Source organism: Grammomys surdaster, unplaced genomic scaffold (assembly GCF_004785775.1).
Source record: "Grammomys surdaster isolate TR1022 unplaced genomic scaffold, NIH_TR_1.0 125024, whole genome shotgun sequence".
In the NCBI taxonomy this organism is placed as follows: Eukaryota; Metazoa; Chordata; class Mammalia; order Rodentia; family Muridae; genus Grammomys; species Grammomys surdaster.
In genome coordinates, this window is record NW_021619940.1 from 244,040 (window position 1) to 263,344 (window position 19,305).

At 38.9% G+C, this 19,305-nt stretch overlaps 1 protein-coding gene across 1 annotated transcript in view; it reads right to left on the bottom strand.

The window, feature by feature from the left end:
• Mrpl1 (mitochondrial ribosomal protein L1) overlaps positions 1-19,305 on the bottom strand; it is a 57,131-nt gene that overhangs the window by 25,438 nt on the left and 12,388 nt on the right. Inside the window, exons 3-6 of the mRNA XM_028784988.1 lie at positions 13,545-13,806; positions 11,139-11,222; positions 9,879-9,950; positions 5,829-5,940 (exon numbers count right to left, since the gene is read on the bottom strand). Of these exons, the coding sequence (XP_028640821.1) occupies positions 5,829-5,940; positions 9,879-9,950; positions 11,139-11,222; positions 13,545-13,806 (530 nt within the window). The remainder of the gene's footprint in view (positions 1-5,828; positions 5,941-9,878; positions 9,951-11,138; positions 11,223-13,544; positions 13,807-19,305) is intronic.

A 19,305-nucleotide genomic window follows, 5' to 3' on the forward strand; every position in this document is an offset into this window, starting at 1 on the left:
TCTCCTTTTAATTCTTTCTGATTCTGTTTCATATATTTTGGGGCTCTGTCTGTAAATGAGTTTGTCCTTTTATTATTATAGATCATCCAACTTTTCTCCAGTATCTGTTCTCATTTTAAAGATCTATTTTTGTCTGGCATTAATATAGCCAATGGCATTCTCTTACTTTTCTTTTCATGGTTTATAATGAATGTTTATTTGTTTATTCAAAGTGCCACTGTACAAAGAGCCTGATCTCTCCCTATCTCATGCATTGTGTTTTGCTTGGAGCGTGCAGTCCATTTCCAGCTGACATGTGTGTTCTACTAGTTCATCATGTCTTCTCCTCTGCTCCTCCTATACAGCCATTTTTTGTCCTAAACAAACAAAACCATGTCTCTTTTATCTCACTATTTAGATTTAAGCCATGTGCCTTTTAATCACTCACCTTGTTTGAAATCACAAACTTCTTCATGTTAATATGAATATGTACAGATAATCTCTTTTCCTTGGCCATCGTTACTTTGTGATAAGTGTCATGCTAAAACCTGGTTTACTTCCTGTATATTTGTATTTAGAACAATATCCACTATGCTACTTATGACCAAAACTAGAGAATCATTCCAGATTCCTTTACACTTCATATTACATTGATTCTTCAACATCCCTCAACAACCTTCTCCTGTCTTTACTACCATTGCAAATGTATTCTTTCCTCTTTTATCCGGACTACAACAGCCTTCCCAACATTCTCCATTTAACTTTCTACATCCTTACATGCATCCCATGACTTACATACTCCCAGAGTATTCATTCTAATAAGAAAAGTATATCTCCTGGTTCTGAACATCATTTTCAATGGTTCTTGTCTACATGGAGGATAAAATCTAATCTCAGTGGAATGGTACAGAAAACCTGCTGTCTATCACTATCTAACCCCAATATCTGATAACACTCTATGTCCAAATGACAGAAAGCAGCTTAGAGCTTCCTGAATACACTCACTCTTGCTTGACTTCTCTACATTAATGAAGCCATTGCTACTGCCTCGAATGTAGTCCACACGTTAGGAAAGCAAATACCTATTCATGATTAACCTCTCACAACTGTTCTCTTTTTTACGTAATTTAGAAGCAGTTACTCATCCCCATAAATATGTTGTATATTTCCCAGTACCCACAGCATTTTAATGCTTAAGTTTATTCTTCTGTCGTTTTTGTCAATATGTATTTTCTTAAAAATGTGAACTGACCTTTAGTCTTTCAATTTTCAGAACACAGTTGACACTCAATAATTACACACTTATTTAACAAGTGGCCCATAACGACAGAACTGACATATGGAAGCATGTGTAAGTTCCCCTAAAGCAATCATGCAAATGAATAACCACTTTTAGGAATCTTAGGAAATTGCTCTACACCAAGTATGGACTTTTTATCTGCCTAATTTGTTCTAAACTCTGCTTACATTATCAAAAAAAAAAAAACTATTGTGCATTTGCTAACATGAAAGCTGTTTTGTAGATAAAAATGAATGGTTCCCAGTGGTTCTCTGTGTCCATTTCCTTGTTACAGAGTTCACTTAAGGTCACAGTAAAGCATAAAGCCAAGGCTGAGACACTCTATTACTCTGCCCTTTTTTTCGGCAGGGGCAAACATCCGGATGCTGTGCTGCCAATCCCTTTACCGACATCCACTTGCTCTCGCTTTCTTTCCTGTGTTTTACACTCTCTCCTTTCCTCCTCACCTTTCTCCCTCCAACGCTCTCTACTGTTTCCATAATCAGTGCAATTCAGTCCTTCTCACTAAAGTATCTATTCTTTTCTCCCTCCTCCGGAGAAACATAGAAACAAGCAAGGAAGTCAGGAAAGAAAAAAGCTAGGAAAGAAGTGAGGAAGGAAGGAAGTGAGCTAGAATTAAATGTGCTTGAGTTTTAGGAAATTGTGAAAACTAAGATCTGACATTTGAATTTAGAGGAAACAAAGATCAGTGAGCACAACTGGGAGCGCTGTTTTAGGAAACTGTGGCAGAGGTGGCTGGAAGTAAAACTGTTTGGTAAGGAAGCGGAGGAAACAACTTACTGAGGGCAACTACGTCTAAAGACTGGTGTAAAGACAAAGAACTAAGACTACACAACCAGGACAGGTCGGCCACAGGAAGGCCTGAATGGCAGGTGAGTGCTCTCTGTCTGCGTAGACAAATCTGAGGTGATGGAGTGCTGAAGTTAGCTGCATAAAGTGCAATCGCTAGTTCCGTAACAGCAAAGGCTTGTTTTTCCTCGGTGTTCCATCCAGTTAAGCACACACCAGATGTTCAATTAGCATAGACACAATTATTTTTTAAAATGTATAAATTATACTTAATCCATGGTTCAGTCAAGTTATTAAGTCTGTATCTTCTTTCAACTGAATCCTGCATTAAACAGTCATTAACTGTGCAAACATTTTAGAGTAAATATCCTGGGTCATATGCTATGATAAAATTAAGGTATCTTTAATAGTAAGAATTGAACACATATTGCAGACAGACACAAAAATAAATAAATAAATAAATAAACAAATAAATCCAAAGACCCAAGAAAGTAAAGAATTCAGCATGTGTGAAAAACAGCACAGCAGTCTCCAGGGCTAAAATAATGAAACCACACTTCACAGGAGTATTAGCCGTAAGACACTCATAATTAATCCACTATTATAAGGGTACCTACTTGTTCATGGATTCTTTAACAGATGAATAGTTTTTAAACTAGTGGAGGGGTTGGGGGGTGGGAAGTAGAGACTTGTTTTTGTACTTTTCCTTCAGTAATACAAGTAATACTTGGGAGCACAGAATGTTCTTTCAAGACCTGAAGGGTACATAAAGTTTTTGTAATGTTAGCATTTATGAGTCTTATCCATGATACGGGAGCCACCACTTTACAAAAAGCAGACACAGAAGATCCCTGGAGCTCACTGCCCAGCCAGCCTAGCCAGGTTAGTGACAGACTATGACTCCAAACCTAAGTGGAGAGTGACAAGGAAGAATCAGACATCCCCCTCTGACTTCCACATGCATGCACATATATGTACTCACACACCTCAGTATATGTGCACATGAACACACACACACATCATATTAAAGCAAACATGTCTACAGAGCTCTTGGAGAGGTCAGGGGCCAGCGAAATGAAGCCAAATTCCTTTGAAGCAAGTTTAAATATTTTTCATGAAGGAGAGAGAGAGAGAGAGAGAGAGAGAGAGAGAGAGAGAGAAAGAAAGAGAAAGAGAGAGAGAAAGAGAAGTACTAAGAAACCAAGCCAAACAGAAATCTGGAAAAGTGAAATTGCCTATAGTAATATAAGAAATTAAAATAAAACATGCTATGAAATGTACATATTGGATCCAGCCGAGATGGCCACACCCACTCCTGTTAGTAAAACTGAGGCATGATGGGAACCGATGAGCTCAGTTGCAGTGTCTGGTTCTCACTGTAGCTTCTTAGTTTCTATTTTACCTTAATGCATTTTGTTGGATCTAGGGGGAATCAACCATTTAAAAAGAGAATCAAAGCAATCTCTAAAAATGCACAATACAAGCTCCATCTGCTCTCATGCACATCTGGTGTGTCCTGTTTCAACATTCTGACAGGCTGAGTTTGTTTTCATGCCTAAAGAACACAAATGTTTTGCTGGTTCTGTTGAGCAGACCCTGTGCAACTGAAAGAAACATTAGTGAAGGGGGCCCTGTCATTCTTCCAGGTGCCTTGTTAAAGCACCTTTGGGGGAGGGGTCACACACACTAAGGACACCCATGGTAGGTGGAAGGTGTGGTTCATCATGAAAGTAGAAGTAAATCCCCCTGACAAAAAGAAACATTTTAACAGGAAACTTGCCATTTGGAATAAAGAAGTTATTTGAACACCTTCTTAGACTTAGCCACAACAGGAGTGCTAATTAAAAGTGAAACAGAAGTGGAACCCAGTGGGTTCTAGAGAGCAGCAAAGGCGGAGCAGTACAGCAGTTAGTGCCTGACAGACAGCCGAGCTGGACAGCAGCAGCCAGTGGTCAAGCAGGCACAGGCGGGCACCGTGAGCCTCACCTGTCACTGCCTCCATTAGCATCGCTGACTACAACTTGAGCTTAATTAGAAATTAAATCTGTTTCTGGGAAATATTTTCTCTAAGTTGGTCTGCAAATCTCCCTTTTTTCCCTAATAATATTCAATTTCAGGTCTAACTTAAGAAAAATGTGAATCTGATTCCATAACAACAAAGGCAGCTGAGATGGAAATCTCTATCAAAAACGCTGAGTCTCACCCACTTCTAATACCAGTGTGATTTAATGCAGGCTTCAAAATTAACAAAACCATAGTACATACAATAAAAGAACTTGAGTCCCTTTGAATCATTCTTAGTTAGACTATAAGTAAATATCTTAATAGCTAATATGTATGAAAAATTTTAGTTAATGTTTTTTTATCTCTACTAGAGTTGAAATTTGAAAGAAAAAAAACGGATTTTAAAATCCTTGTTTTATTTGCAGTACCTAACAGAAAACACACCAGACATCTAGAAGCACCTACAACAGTTGCACCTGTTCTGTGTGTGTGCTTGTACACATGCCCCTGCCTCATTAAGGATACCACCGTGTGTCACGGGAACCCACAGGGCAAGCCTCTCTTTCCCTCTCAGCTACCTCCTTCCTATTCAGTCAGAAGTCCTGTCTTTAACTTGTCTCTCCTGGTTCTCACCACACAGAACTAACTGACTTTGAACACTGCCCCTATATGTCTCCTGTCCTTGCAGTCTAACTGGGCTCCCTACTCCAGTTCCAGTCCTAACCAGTATGTCTCCCACCACACTAGAGAACAGATGATGTTATATCACACCTTCCACCACCTGAATGATTCATGCTGAATCGACAGTAAGTCCAATCTCATTAACTCCTAATTCAAAGACTTCCTCAAAACAGCATCAATCCTCCCCAACATCAGTTCCCATTATTCACTACCGTATCAATGTGGAGCCAAAAGGACCTAACCGACACTCCTGGGAGCCGGCCCATCCTTTCTAGCCTACTTCAGGGCTATGCTAATATAATATATTCTTTCTACTTAAGTCTCAGTCAGTTCATCTGACTACACTGGAATATTTTAATGTCACCTCATTTGTGATGTACTGCTGAGGTCCCCAGCGAGATTATAAGCAAACCCTGGTCAATATCCACAGTACTTTAAGAACTGATCAATTTGTATCTTTCATTTTGTTACACAGCATTTATGCAACATTACTTCTTGCACCATACTTCTTTTTTGTTGTTGGGTTGTTTGTTTGTTTGTTTGTTTGGTAGAGACAGGGTTTGTCTGTGTAACAGTCCTGGCTGTCCTGGAACTTACTTTATAGACCAGGTTCACCTCAAACTCACAGAGATCTGCCTGCCTCTGCCTCCTAGGTGCTGGGATTTAAGGTATATGCCATCACTACCCAGCTTCTCTTGTATTTGTTAGGAAGGAAGTACTCATAAAGAAAAATTCTACTAATCAGAAACCCTTCTAGAGCCAAGCACTCATATATAGGTATTTACGTACAAGCTGAATTCTTAAATGAGTATATACATTATATTGATAAAGAAATAGAAAAGTTAACAGAACGTCATGGTCTTAGCTGGTATTGCGTTCCAGTAATGTACAGCTGAATTACACTCCAGCAATATCAATGTCAAAGAGGAAAATAAAATATACTTATTCTTACAACATCAATCTCAAATATCAGGCATAACATTTGGTCTACAAATATTAGCAGCTTTGTTTTTTTTACAAACAAAAGTATAAAGAGAGTTGCTGATAACAATGAAAGAAGAAAACGCCTCCTTACTTCTAGTAGCCTTTGGGAATCTTTTTTTCAGTTTCTTCTTTAAAGGGTTAAGTTCACCCATTATTTCTGGGACAGCTACATAAAAGTCCACGACAACCTCGTCATCCAAGATCTAAACACCAGAGGAAGAATACACAAAAATTTTTACCGTTTTAGACATAAGCAATTTCATCATGATTAAAAAAGGAACTATTATGCATATTTTTCTTCAAACACAGAATTATATAAATACAGTCACCAGTTGCAAAAAACATCAGAAGCAAAACACTTTGATATTTTTTAAAAATAGCTGCATGTATTTTTTAAAAAATTAATGGTTTTAATTCTGCTGTGAGATTATGCTAGGCAAAATGCAGTTACAAGGTAGAACACAGCATCAATGTGCCCAACTCATAGAAACCTCACAAGGCAAAATTCATGTCTGTTAAAGCTGATGAGAGAGAAACATTTCTCATTAGATCACAAGCAAAATAGCTCCTAGTTGCCAAATTCACTAGCAACCACTGACTTTCTAAACTTAGTGAATCAAACGAACTCAATTTATCATTATGTTCACAAAGATCTGAGTTAAAATTTTCCTGTTACCAATAACTAAAACCAAAAGGACAAAGATACCAAAGATACGCCCACTCACAACTTATCAGACAAACACTATTCTGATTCTCAGAACAAAGGGATTGATAGTCGGGCTTTACTGGATTGGTTGATAAATTCAGGCTGGTTCCCAAAATACTTATACAACCATACCATACTCCACTTAAAAATTCAATTGATAATAAAGTAAAGCAACTTTTTAAAACAAAATATTGCCAAGGTGCAAATCTTTCACCAGTAACAACTATTTTTTTTTTTTTTTTACATGAAACCTTACCCATCCAAAGCCTTGGTTGGGATTAATGAATTCAGAAAAACTGAACTCTGGAAATATTAGGCTATATTCTGGGATTTTATCTTCCTGTTACTAGTGTATCTTTGGATAACATTCTGTGCCTCTCTTAAAAATAATGGCATATAAAGTGAAAACTTGTGTGTCGTGAATTCTGCACATATTTTATACAGTTTACTTCATCCAATCCTTCAAGGCAGGTATTAAAATTAACTAAATATTTCAGACGAGGAACCTAGGGCCTCGTGAGAAGCCAGCACGTGTCTCTTAAAAGAAGCGCCTGCATTCAAACACAGGGAGTGGGGTTCCAGAGCCAGGGTCCCCATCCCCAAGAACATGAAGGAAACAAAGACAACTTTGAAATGCCAAAGAACATTGTGTAAGGCTTTCATTAACTAATTCTAATTCTATAATATGTTCCTTTAAGTTAAAAATTATCTGTGAATGCTGCACTACAATTCACCTTAGGAACACATCTTAGAATAATACAAATCAGTAGATAAAAATTATGCTTTTGCAGACAAGAAAAAAACCATTATGTTCAAATCTCTCTGAGCCAAATATATGTGTGACATTTCAAAATAAAATGAATTTAATAACTAAATTAAGATCTTAGAAATAATTCAAAGTTCAGTAAGTATAGCCTACTTTAGTTTCTTTCTTTAAAAAAAAAATTTTATTTTTATTTTTTATGGTTATGTAAGTTTTGCTTGCATGTAAGTCTATGCACCACCACATGCATTCCTGGTGCCCATGGAGACCAGAAGAAGGCATAGGATTCTCCAGAACTGAAGTCACAGAAGGTTATGACCCACCATATGAGTGCTGGGAACTAAACCTGGGTCCTCCTCTACAAGAGCAGCTGTACTCTTAACTGCGGAGCCATTTCTCCAGCTAAATGCTAAGGAGGACAGGATACTAATTGAGGAAAGCAGGAATAGGGGCTTAGAGTATTATTGGTCTTAGAACACTTGCCTACCTGCCTAAGGCCCTGGGTTCAACCTCCAGTACTGCAGTAAATGAGTAAATATAAATGTATAGAAACGTGCTTGACAATCAACAGCCATAATGTTACCTGAAAACTCTGTTTTGAACTTACTTCATAACCTGATGAATACCTTCTATAAATATCAAGGAACGCTTTCACACATGTGATAGAAGAACCTCCTGGTTAAGATAGCTTACCCAAGCAGAACTGTTCCTCTAATACATTCAGCACTGAGGCTCCTAAAGGAAAATTACGTACCTATAATATTTATATACCAAAAGTCACGATTAGATTTCCTTATTTGACTTTCTCTTTCCAGGGCTTCCTTTAGGAACAATAGGGCTGTGCACCACAATCCCTCCCCCCACCCCCACTGCTTTATCCTTGAGAATGTCCTTTCTGTCCATGGGCTGCAGGACTGGCTATGGCAGCTGTGACACTCTCACAGGGTCGGAAGGAAGTTGGTGAAAGGTGGCAGCACACACTTGCTGAGGTTAGTTTTCTGGCTGCGGAGACCAAGCCCCACGTTCAGATTCCCAAGTGCCTACAGTATATTCTTTATCAACTAAAATGCTGTTAGTATTTTTTAAAGAATTAAAATGATATACCAGAAAGAACAAGATACTATACTTGTTTTAAAGTAAGATTCATTCCTACTCTCCAGTAAGCTCACTGGAAATTTGACTTAAGGTTTTACAAAGGCCTGTGGGCCTTTCCTTTGCTGCTGGACTGGCTCAGCAAGTTCAAGGCCAGACCAAGACATGCTTACCCCACGACCTTAAAATAAGGGAGGTAGATCTTCAAAGCACCCCTCAAGGAGAAACTGGGCTTCAACTTCCTGAGTTCCCACCTCTGTTTTGTGGAGGCTCTTTCCCTCTGTCTTGTGGAGGCTCTTTCCCTCTGTATTGTGAGTGGATGTGTTTCCTCACCCCAGAAAAGCTTTTCTCCAACTGCTGACTGTGTCTGCTGCTAACTGTTGCCCTTGTGAATGTTCCAGGCTTTTAAACCTTTAACAGGCAAAGAAAAAGAATGCCTTACTGGTAACAAAACTACTTCCACAAGGGAACATAAAATGGGGGTTAACCAACTCTTGTGTTTCCTGGGCCTTGGTCACTCAAATTGAATCCAAAATAAACTATCTTCAATTCCCTTTAAAAGGAAATTAAAATCACCATCAGACTTAGAACACTACTCAGCTGCCAAGTTCCATAAAGGACTAGCCCCGTAAGTCACGCAAAAACTCTGTATGTTTAACAAAGGATACATTTTCAAATCAGTTTTCCTAGCTCCCTCTTGCCCACTTCAATCCATAATAAAATTTAAGAAAAAGAAGGACTCTTCTTTAAAATATTTAGGAAAAGCTTTTGTGATTTTACAAATAACTATATGCCTCTTCCTACTGTCCTTCAAAAAGGGCTCCCCAGGCTCTTCCTTCCTGAGGTGGGCTTCTTATTTAGTCCTCAGTGAGCGCGCTAAGTCCAATTCAAGTGGACAGGGAGTAAATGTTCAGAGGAAATACCATACTACAGAGATTAAACACCAAAAAAATGATACTTTCACTCCCAGAAAGAAAAGGACACTTGGTTTTAAAAACATGAATGAAACATTCATGTGTACTAATATTTGGATTTCATTTTAAATTTCACATTCAAAACCTGAGTAATATTGGCCTGTATGTTTTATTCACAAAACTTTCATTAACCACAGTAAACTATAAACAAATCAAAGAATGAAGTAATCAATGATTAAGAGCTTCAGTGGCTTTTTCTTAGGTTTGAAACTGAACAAAGTACAAAACATTTCCTCTTTTGATGAAGCCTACTGTTTTGGAGACATATAACCCTAGTGACCATGTGCAAATGTGAAAAGTTAATGCATACGGCTGGGAGATGTACAGGCTCAGCACGTAAGAGAACTGGCTGCTCTTCCAGGGTACCTGGATTCAATTCCGAACACCACATGGCAGCTAATAACTGTAGATAACGGTGGTCCCTAGGAATCCCACACCTTCTTCTATCCTCCAAGGACAGCAGGCACACATATGAAGTATAGATTTACATGCAGACAAAACCCTATAAACACTAAATAAATAAATAAATAAATAAATAAATAAATAAATAAAGGAAGTAGCGCTATGAGAACAATCTTTATAAGAAATGAACATAAAACACAGCACCTTGGTAACCAGATCTGTGCCTCCTGCAAATGCAGCTCCGTTTTCTTCTGCTATTTTAATTTCTGATGCATTCTACCAAAACACAACAGTTTACACATTATTTTTAAACATATTCATTATATTGACGATAGCTATCAGAAATATCAATTAAAAGTAAAAATTGTTTTAAATTTTAATTTAAAATACACCAATTTTTAAGTACATGCATTAGATACATTCTATTCTGAAAACTTTAGTCTATATGTCACTGGGGTATTTGAGTGACAGCAGAAATACACCTTGATGTCATATAAAGAACCTAGCAAGTGTCGGGAGGCAGAGGCAGGAGGATCACTGTGAGTTCAAGGCCAGCCTAGTCTAAACAGCAAATTCCAGGACAGGCAGGATTCTGTAGAAGACTCTGTCTCAACAAACAAACAATAAACAATCTAGCAAGTGACAAATAGCTGGCTATGAATATACACACCTCTCAAAAGTAAAAACTTAAAATATCATTAATCTTACTAACTTACATTTTATAAAACTGATGGGGGGAAAAATTTAACTCAAAAAAATCAAGACCCAAAATGTAGCCAGCCACACCTGCCAACTTCTACAGAAAAGCAATGTTTGTGGTTATCCTGGCACATGTCCCACTTCGATCATTTTGTTTTCTGGGAATACATGTCACTCCCTTAGTTACTGCAGCACTGTGGCACTCTGACAACTAGAATTTTCCCACTCACTGGAAAGAACACATTGTCTTCCTCCAGAGGAAAGCAAAGAAAATTTGTAAAGTTTCAGTTATGAAATTCAGATGGTAAAGAAGGGAAAACCTAAGCAAACGCATTAGCACATCATAAACAAATGTCAGCAACATAGAAGCCCGCCAAGCTGGACCCCATGGCCGCCTTCCCGTGGCTGCTGGCACCGTGAGCAGGCATCTGTTTAAGCTGTGCTTTTGGAGACACACAGCACTGGTCTCTGTTGTGTGCTTCGGAGGAGCATGAGTAGGAAGCTGGAGACACCTGACAGAGCCTACAGCTCCCTTCAGGCTCTCTAGAAAAGCACTGCTGTGATCGGTGCTAATGATGGCAGCAGTCAGTGTTTGATGAATCGCTCCCTCAGACCAGTGGTGCAACCATAGAGGTAACCTGCTTTGCACTTTAAAGAACTGATAGGAATTCAGGATTTTTCTCTAATTACATTCCATTACTCTGTTTATTGACTAGTGTAATCTCTTAAAAGTTAAATTAAAAAACTGTTGACTAAGTTACTTACCCCTGTAAAGACAGCAACTTTGTTGACGTCTGCCAAGAAAGGGTGTGGGAAAGCAATAACACTGGCAAATGGCTCCAATTTTTTCTAAACACATAGGGGGTAAATAATTACAAAAAGTTTATCTTCTCTATTATTTTCTGCATTCTATTAAAAACAGAACTGACTTTTTTTTTTTAATTTTTGAGGTTGTTTTGGTTGTTTGGTTGGTTCATTGGCTGGATAGATAGGGTTTTCTACTGGACTCAAAATCAAGATCCTCCTGCTTCAACTTCCTGAATGCTGGGAATACAGGAATGCACCACCATTCTCAACTCTGGCTTTTAAATCTTTTAATCTACGATAGGTCCATCCCTTTATTCCTTACTATTTTCTGATTATAATTCAAAGCTCAGGAGATTATATATTTCCTTATTGAAGAATAAGAATCTACCTCTCTGTGTGCACCACACCCCATTTCATGAGGTCTCTATGTAAACCATTTCTCATAGGTTCTCAATGTTGTGAGTGTATTCATATCTGTCCCTCCCTAGCAACCTGTACAACAGTTTCCATTTTTTGAGTGTCAACAGAAGTTTGTTACCTTGGAGTAAAAGTTTAAATGTAGTTTTCAGACTCAAGGAAGATGATAAAAACACCTAGACATCCTGAACAAGGACAGTGTGCAACTGACCTGCTTAGTACTTCACCCTTAGTGGACTCCATGGCTCTGGGCAATTATAACAGAAACCCTAGATCTACAACAGAATGCCAAGAGTAAAAGGGTCTTCTTGGAGGTCTACTATAGTGTAACTGAGATCACCATCCCTTTCAGATATGTTTGAGAAGTGAACTGAAAATTCCAAAATAAACAATGCATCATTTGGCACACTCACAAGTACAAATCCTGTAAGACCTCAGAATTAATGTCTTCAGTCATTTTGGTGAAGAACCTACCTAGATCTCAGGATCAGACCTCTGAGTAGAGTTCATATGAAAACAGGTTCTAGGCCCTTCATGTGCTTGGCAGGAGAAAAAAAGGGATGGTTTCTCTGATAAAACTGATTGAAAGTTTATATTTAGAAAAGTTTTTCCAAGTAGCAACCCCCTCCTAGGGATTTTTCAGACCAGAAGGCATAAATAAATTCTTAACTACCCTTTACATTAGCTATCCATAGACTTATTGATTGGCACTCCTATTAACACATCACAACTGATTTCGGTAAGGTCTCCAGCAGTAAACAGCCACCACACTAGCATCCCCTGGTGAGTACTGACTCACTATACAATTCTTTGGCAAGAAGCATTAACAACAGCAAACATAGACTGTTCCCAAGTGCTCAAGGCCCTGTGCTCAGTTCCCATCACAGAGGCAATGAAATAGAGCAAACATAAGACAAAGACTATATTGTTAGTATCATGAGCCTATAAGTAGACTCCATATTCAAAACGGTGCCTGAGGTCCCGCAAGACATTGAACTATATGAACTACATGGATGCCTGAGAACTTCCTGACATTACTACAGATTTAAATGAAAAGTGAATGCAAAGTACTCCTAAGTAAAGTGGCTAAGCCTTTCTATGTATTATCATATCTCACCGTGAATGGAGCTATATGAACTGAACACTTTATGACTTTATGACAGAGATGAGCATGCTGAAACGTATAAATAAGCAAAGCAATTAATTCAAGGAAAGCCCCCCAACCCCAGCCTCCTTTCAATGCATCTTATACTTGGGAAGTAACATATTGTTCATGCTAAAGTAGAAAGACCATCAAATTTTCTAAAAATCTGATGGTGGCACATGTCTTTAATGTAACTCAGGAGGCAGAGGCAGGCAGATCTCTATGAGTTTGAAGCTAGCCTGATCTACAGAGAGAATTCCAGGACAGCCAGGGCTATGCAGATAAACCCTGTCTTGAAAAACCAAACAGGGGTGAGAAGGTGATTTTATGGAATTTTTAAATTTTACTTCTAAGTAGCTTATGAAGTAGCTGGCTTCCCCTATGGCTTTGGATACATCCTTAGTTTTGGTTGCTCTTCTCCACTCCCCTCTTCACAGCCCCCATCTTTGTGTAAACTATTGCCCTCAATCTTCCTCATGCTGTGACCATTTAATACAGTTGTGGTGAACCCTAACCATAACATTATTTTTGTTGCTACTTCATAACTGTAAATTTTTTACTGTTATGAATCATAATGTAAATATCTGTTTCCTGATGGTCTTAGGTGACCCCCATGTGAAAGGGTCATTCAACCCCAAAGGGTTTTGACCCACAGGTTGAGAATCTGGTGTAAACCTTTCCACCCCTAGTATCTGCACATCAATTTTCAAATCATGTGTCCTCTACCCCCTCCTCCACCTAGAATTTTAAAACTTAAAAAGATCAATTCATGTATCTACTTTAATAAACACAAGTCTACGTACCTTTTTTCCCAATGCCATATCTAATGTTAAGTCAAGAAAAACACCTTGCTTTGGATTGGTGAAGTCCAGCACTTGAAACTTCTTAAGTAAGTGAACAGCTGTCTCTACTTCATAGATCCGCCGTGGGTACAAGCGTTTTAAGTAGACATCGTCTTCAGGATCACTTGCCATGTACGGATATGACTTTATTTTCTCTATATCATCTACTGGTTTTTTATCTGATGTCTTTTCCTTGGTACCTTTTTTAATTTTTCTTGCAGGCCTTAAAGCAAGATACATTAAGGTCAATTATATCAGAATGTATTCAAGGAGACCTTTTCTAAAAAGCTGATTTATATAAGACAGAAGAACTCAAAAGCACATACTGCTTTACAGTTTCCCTAACTCAACAAATACCAATGAATGTGTGCTGTTTCTAGTCAGCACAAGTGAGAGAGACAGGGTTGCTATTTTTCAGATGCTTACAAAGGAGAAAAGGGAAATACACATGTAAAGAGAGAGTCTCAACATACTATATTATTAAAGACACTTAGCAGGGTCTTATGAAGACCCTTGGCTCAGCCTAGGAGTTAGGGAAGAGCTGTGAAGGAGAAGAAAGGAAAACAGTCTTGATATACTCCCAAAAGAGCTTCATACATGCTGGGCAGTACATGTCTTTAGTCCCAGCACTTGGGAGGCAGATTTGAGCTGGTCTCTGTGAGTTCAAGGCCAGCCTGGTCAACAGAGCAAGTTCCAGGACAGCCAGGGCTACAAACACAGAGAAACCTTGGACTGCCCCCTCCAAAAACAAACAAACAAACAAACAAAAAAAAAACCAGAAAAAAATTGTCCATAGTAGCACTATTCATAACAGCCCAAAGGTAGAAATAACTTAGACTCATCTGCTAATGAGTGAAAACATAAAATATGCCATCTCACTATGATGGGATGCTTCTGTTCAGTTTTGAGTTTCAATGTCATTGTCACACAGATGTCACTATGTTTTCTACTTAGTCATCACCTTTCTACACTACTCTTGTTACTCCTCTTTGCCCCTTTGCTGGTCCCCACTCCTGCCCCCAAAGCCATCAATTTCCTGCTTTCCCATCACATGTGTCCCATTGCCTTCTCTTTAATATAATGAGCTCCAGTTCCATCATTTTCCTGAAGATGTCATAATACTTTTTTTTTAATGGCTAAAAAAATTTCATTGTGGATATGTGTCACATTTTGTTTTATCCATTCATTCATTCATGGACAAACAGGCTGACATTATATCTTAACCACAGTGAATTAATATATCAATACTCACAGGGAGATGTGCACAAATCTCTAGAATGTCTACTTAAAATCCCTGTGTGTAAGTACATAGGAGTACTATAGCTTTAAATTTTGTATTATATTTCTATTCAGTGTGCATGTGTTGGTGTGTATGCCACATATATGAAAGCCAGAGGACACCTTCTGGTAGCTGGTTCTTTCCACCATCTGAATTGCAGAAACTTAAGTTGTAAGAGTTCACAACAGGGACCTTACCCACTGAGCCATCCTGACAGCTCACAAGGCAGTTTAATTTACACTTTCCTGATGGCTAAGAATATTGAACACTTCCTCAATTCATTAGCCCACTTACTGACTGTATGATATTTTGTGTTTTTTTTTAATTCTTTATAGATCCTAAATATTGATTCCAGTCTGATATAGATGAATAAGATTTTTTTTTGTCCAGTTCTATAGGTTGTCTTTTCACTCTGGTGACTGTTTTTTCCTTTGCAATTTACACAGAATCTTAATTTCATGTAACCCCATTTGTCATCTCTTGGATGCTACTGAAGTGTCTACATGTTAAAGTACATAACAGAACATTAATCAACAACAAAAAGAACCAAGTACTTGATTCAGGCTACAACATGTATTAACCTTAAAAACAGTATACAACTACATCAATAGTATAGAATTTCTTTGTTATGTAGTGAAAGAAAAGTCACAAAACAACACAAATCATTCCATTTATACAAATTAGGATGAGGAGAAAATTAGTAAAGCACAAGCATGCACCTTCTGCACAAGCATGGGGACCTGAGTTCAGTGCCCAGAGCACACATTAAAAAGCCAGGTGTGGTGCCAAGTTCTTCAGATCCCAGTGCAGGGAAGGCCGAGATGTAAGGCTCCCTGGAGTTCACTCACTGGCCAGCCTAGCCAATCAGTTCACTCTAATCAGGGCCTAGTCAGGGACCAATGAGACATTCTGTCTCCAAAAACAAGATGGATGGCTCCTGAGGAGTGACAGCTGATGGTGATCTCTGCCCTACATACATAAACATGATCACACACATACACACAACCACACACGCAAACATATGATCTCTCACATATTAAAATAGTTAAGATAAAAAAACTCTCTTAGCTTTATAAACAAAATAAGCAAAAACAGATAGTAAACCAGCGCTGTCCCAATGAGCAGTTTCTTGACTCTGGAATTCAATAAAAGAAAGCAGGAAGATGGAAAGTAGGGTTGGAAACTCCATATCACAATGAGCAAAGAGGCAAAGAGAAACCAGTGTAAATTTCAAGCTGTAGAATATTCCAGCTGTAATAGGAGACAGATCTGAAGGAAATGAGGTGATACTCCCTCTTTTTCTTCTTAAGGAGGGTGGCCAAGGCTGAACAAACACTGATAACGCTGAAAGGACGATAGACTAGGAAAACATTTACAAGGTAAATACAAGAGATAGGAAATAGAAAGAACCATCTGTAACACCTTCTGTTGTGGAGGCTTGGGGAACCAGGTGTGAAAGAAATAGTATATCATTAACTAGAACCAGGAGGAAAAGTCAGACAGTTCTCTGGAGAAACCAGTAGTCAAAGGGATGAGCTCATGCCCAACAGGTTAAGTGCTCTTCATCTCCCCCTCTCTACTCAAGTCCCCAGGGAACAGAATACACTCCCCAGTCCACTGATCTGCCAATGTGACTCGTTTGCGCTGACAGAATAAGGAACTGACAGTTTCCCTGCTCTAAGTATAAGCCAGTGGAGGCTTCAATTGTTTACACATTAATGTATCTATTAGTGTCATTTTTCATAAACACAAGTCCAAGCTAAGAGCATGAGGGACACATGGACCAGAGCTGGCCCCACAGAGCCCAGGCTAAACTAGATGATGCTCAACTGACCTGCAAACTTGGTAGCACAGCAAGTCTGGGCCACCACACTTCCAGCCTTGGTCAGAAACCACATATGTGCATGCAGTGATAAGTAGTTGTGGTGAGGTCTATTGCATACAAAAGCTAGTGAGTGCTTACAAAATACCGAAGAAATAATGTCCAAAGGGGAAATGTAGGGAAGAGTTTAAAGCTAACAAACTAGGGGTAATATAACTGTTGAACATTTATTCAAAACACCAAAGTCTTCAATTAGTAAAAGACTATTTTAGAAAGATATTTGGGGTTCTGTTGTAAGCAGAACAGTGTCCACAAATGTGGCTTGTAAGTTAAATGTCCCCTACAGGGTTTGACTACTTGGTCCCCAGCTGGTGACCCTGTGTGAGGATACTGGGGAAGCTTTAGGAGATGGACCAGAGCTGAATTAAGTGATCTCCACAGGACAGGTCTTCAGGTTATAATAGCTCAGTCCTCCTTCCCCCTCTCTGGCTGCTTTTTTATCAATCCAGATTCGAGCAAGCAACCACATGCTCCTCCTACCACTGTCAAAGGCTGCTCCTGCCACCATGCCTTCTCTGACAGGCTCAACTGTACCCACAAACCATGAGCCAAAAGAAATCTATGTCCCCCAGCCCCCATCTTAGGCTGCCATTTGTAAGGTATTTTATAACTGATGAGAAAAATAATGCACCCCCAAAAGACAACCATGTCACGATATGTGACAAAAGAGACTTACGTGACTAAGATTAAAGACCTTAAAATGGAGAGATTATCCTAGATTATCATGGGCCAATCACATAGGCCCCTAAGAGTGAAAACTTCCCACTTCCCAGCTGGATCAGATGGAGCTGAGATGCTGACAGAAGTTCAAATGTGAAGGGGAAAACCTGCCACTGCTCTAAAATGAAGAAAGGGCACACAGGTAAAGGAAGGTGAGTAGTGTCTCAAACATGGGAGTGACTAGGAAACAGTCTCAGAAAATAACTACCAATAGCCTCATTTCGGTCCAATGTGCTCCATGTCAGACTCTGAATCTAGACAACTATAAAGCACAGGCTTGTGTTGTTTCAAGCCTCAACGTTTGTGCTAATCTGTTAGGGAAGTAACAAATAATATGAACAATAAATATGAAGCCTCATAAAACATATGTGAAATAACTAATTTTTTTTTAAAAATCTCAAACCCAATCTAATATAAAATTTCATTCTTGTTCTTAGCACTCAACAAATCCAACTATCACCACTAATAATAGTATCCTCCGAGTTAATGAGCAGTTGAACACACTGGCAAATGGTGATAATCTTCATTTTAATGGTGCAGGCATCCTTTCAGACTGCTGACAGCAAGCTGAAGGAAGTGCCCAGTGGAAGGGTGTGCTCTCCTGGTACCTACAAAATTCTTCAGCCCCCACACTGGAGCCCCCCTCCACTCTACGTTTACTAACGGAGAAACAGAGCCATAGAAGGCCAGCAGCCGATTAAGGAAGAAAGTGCTCCATTTAAAATTAAACAAAGGCTTTAGCTAGAGCCATCAAACTTACATCAAATAAAATCTTGATTCCACAGCTAATTTTTTCAGTCTTTTAATATGCAATTAACATGAAATCTCCAGATTTCATTTATAATTATATGTGTAATTATAAATATTTGTGAAGCTCGAAAAGTCTGATGAGGTTATGATGGTAAAGAGCAATGTACTGGGGTTGGGACTTAACTTCATAAACATTTGAGTTGATCAATGAGAACATTTTTAGGTTTCAAATGGAACAGTGCTTTAGGAGAAACTAAAATCTAGAATGACATCATCATAGCCTAGAACACATGGGACTCTCAGGAAAGTGGCACTGTTACTCATTTAATCTGTGTGGTTTAGTTACCCAGGTAACTGCAGATAGTTCTGTTTTCTTGGTGCAGCCTGCCAGGTGTCCTCTGCCCCCTCCCCCAAACCTTATCATGTAAGCTTGTCATATAAGCTTACAATCCCAGCTCTTGAGAGGAAGACAGGGAAGATCGCCAGTTCAAAGCCACCCAAAGCAACACAGCCAGACCAGATCAGACTAAGCCACTCATTCGTTCTGGGGATAAAGTACTTAGTCACTCAAGGTCCTGAGTTTCACCTCTACCACCATGAAGGGAGGTGTTAGTGAAATTAATTAATCAAAAAAAAAAAACTAAAACTGCAATTAAATAAATTCCTGTGGAAGCATGGTACAAACTAGCGTCTCATAACTCATTGCTTTGCTTCCAGTCTCCAAACTTACCTGCCTTTACTCAAAGGAGTCACATTAAGAAGTTCTGTTATTCATGCAATTAGTCAAGACTATCAGAAGAGTGTAAGAGCTGTGATTTTCAGATCAGTATAAATCATATTCAGAAGGTTTGGGGGAGGGGGCAGAGGACACCTGGCAGGCTGCACCAAGAAAACAGAACTATCTGTAGTTACCTGGGTAACTAAACCACACAGATTAAATGAGTAACAGGAGACTGTATTCAGCTAATAGCTTTCACCCGGCCACATCTGTCCTCTCACTACAAATTCATGAAAGGAAAAGTAATCCACGGTCAGATCCAATAAAACAAGACAAGAAAAACAATGCTAAGACCAAGTTCACTTCAGAACTT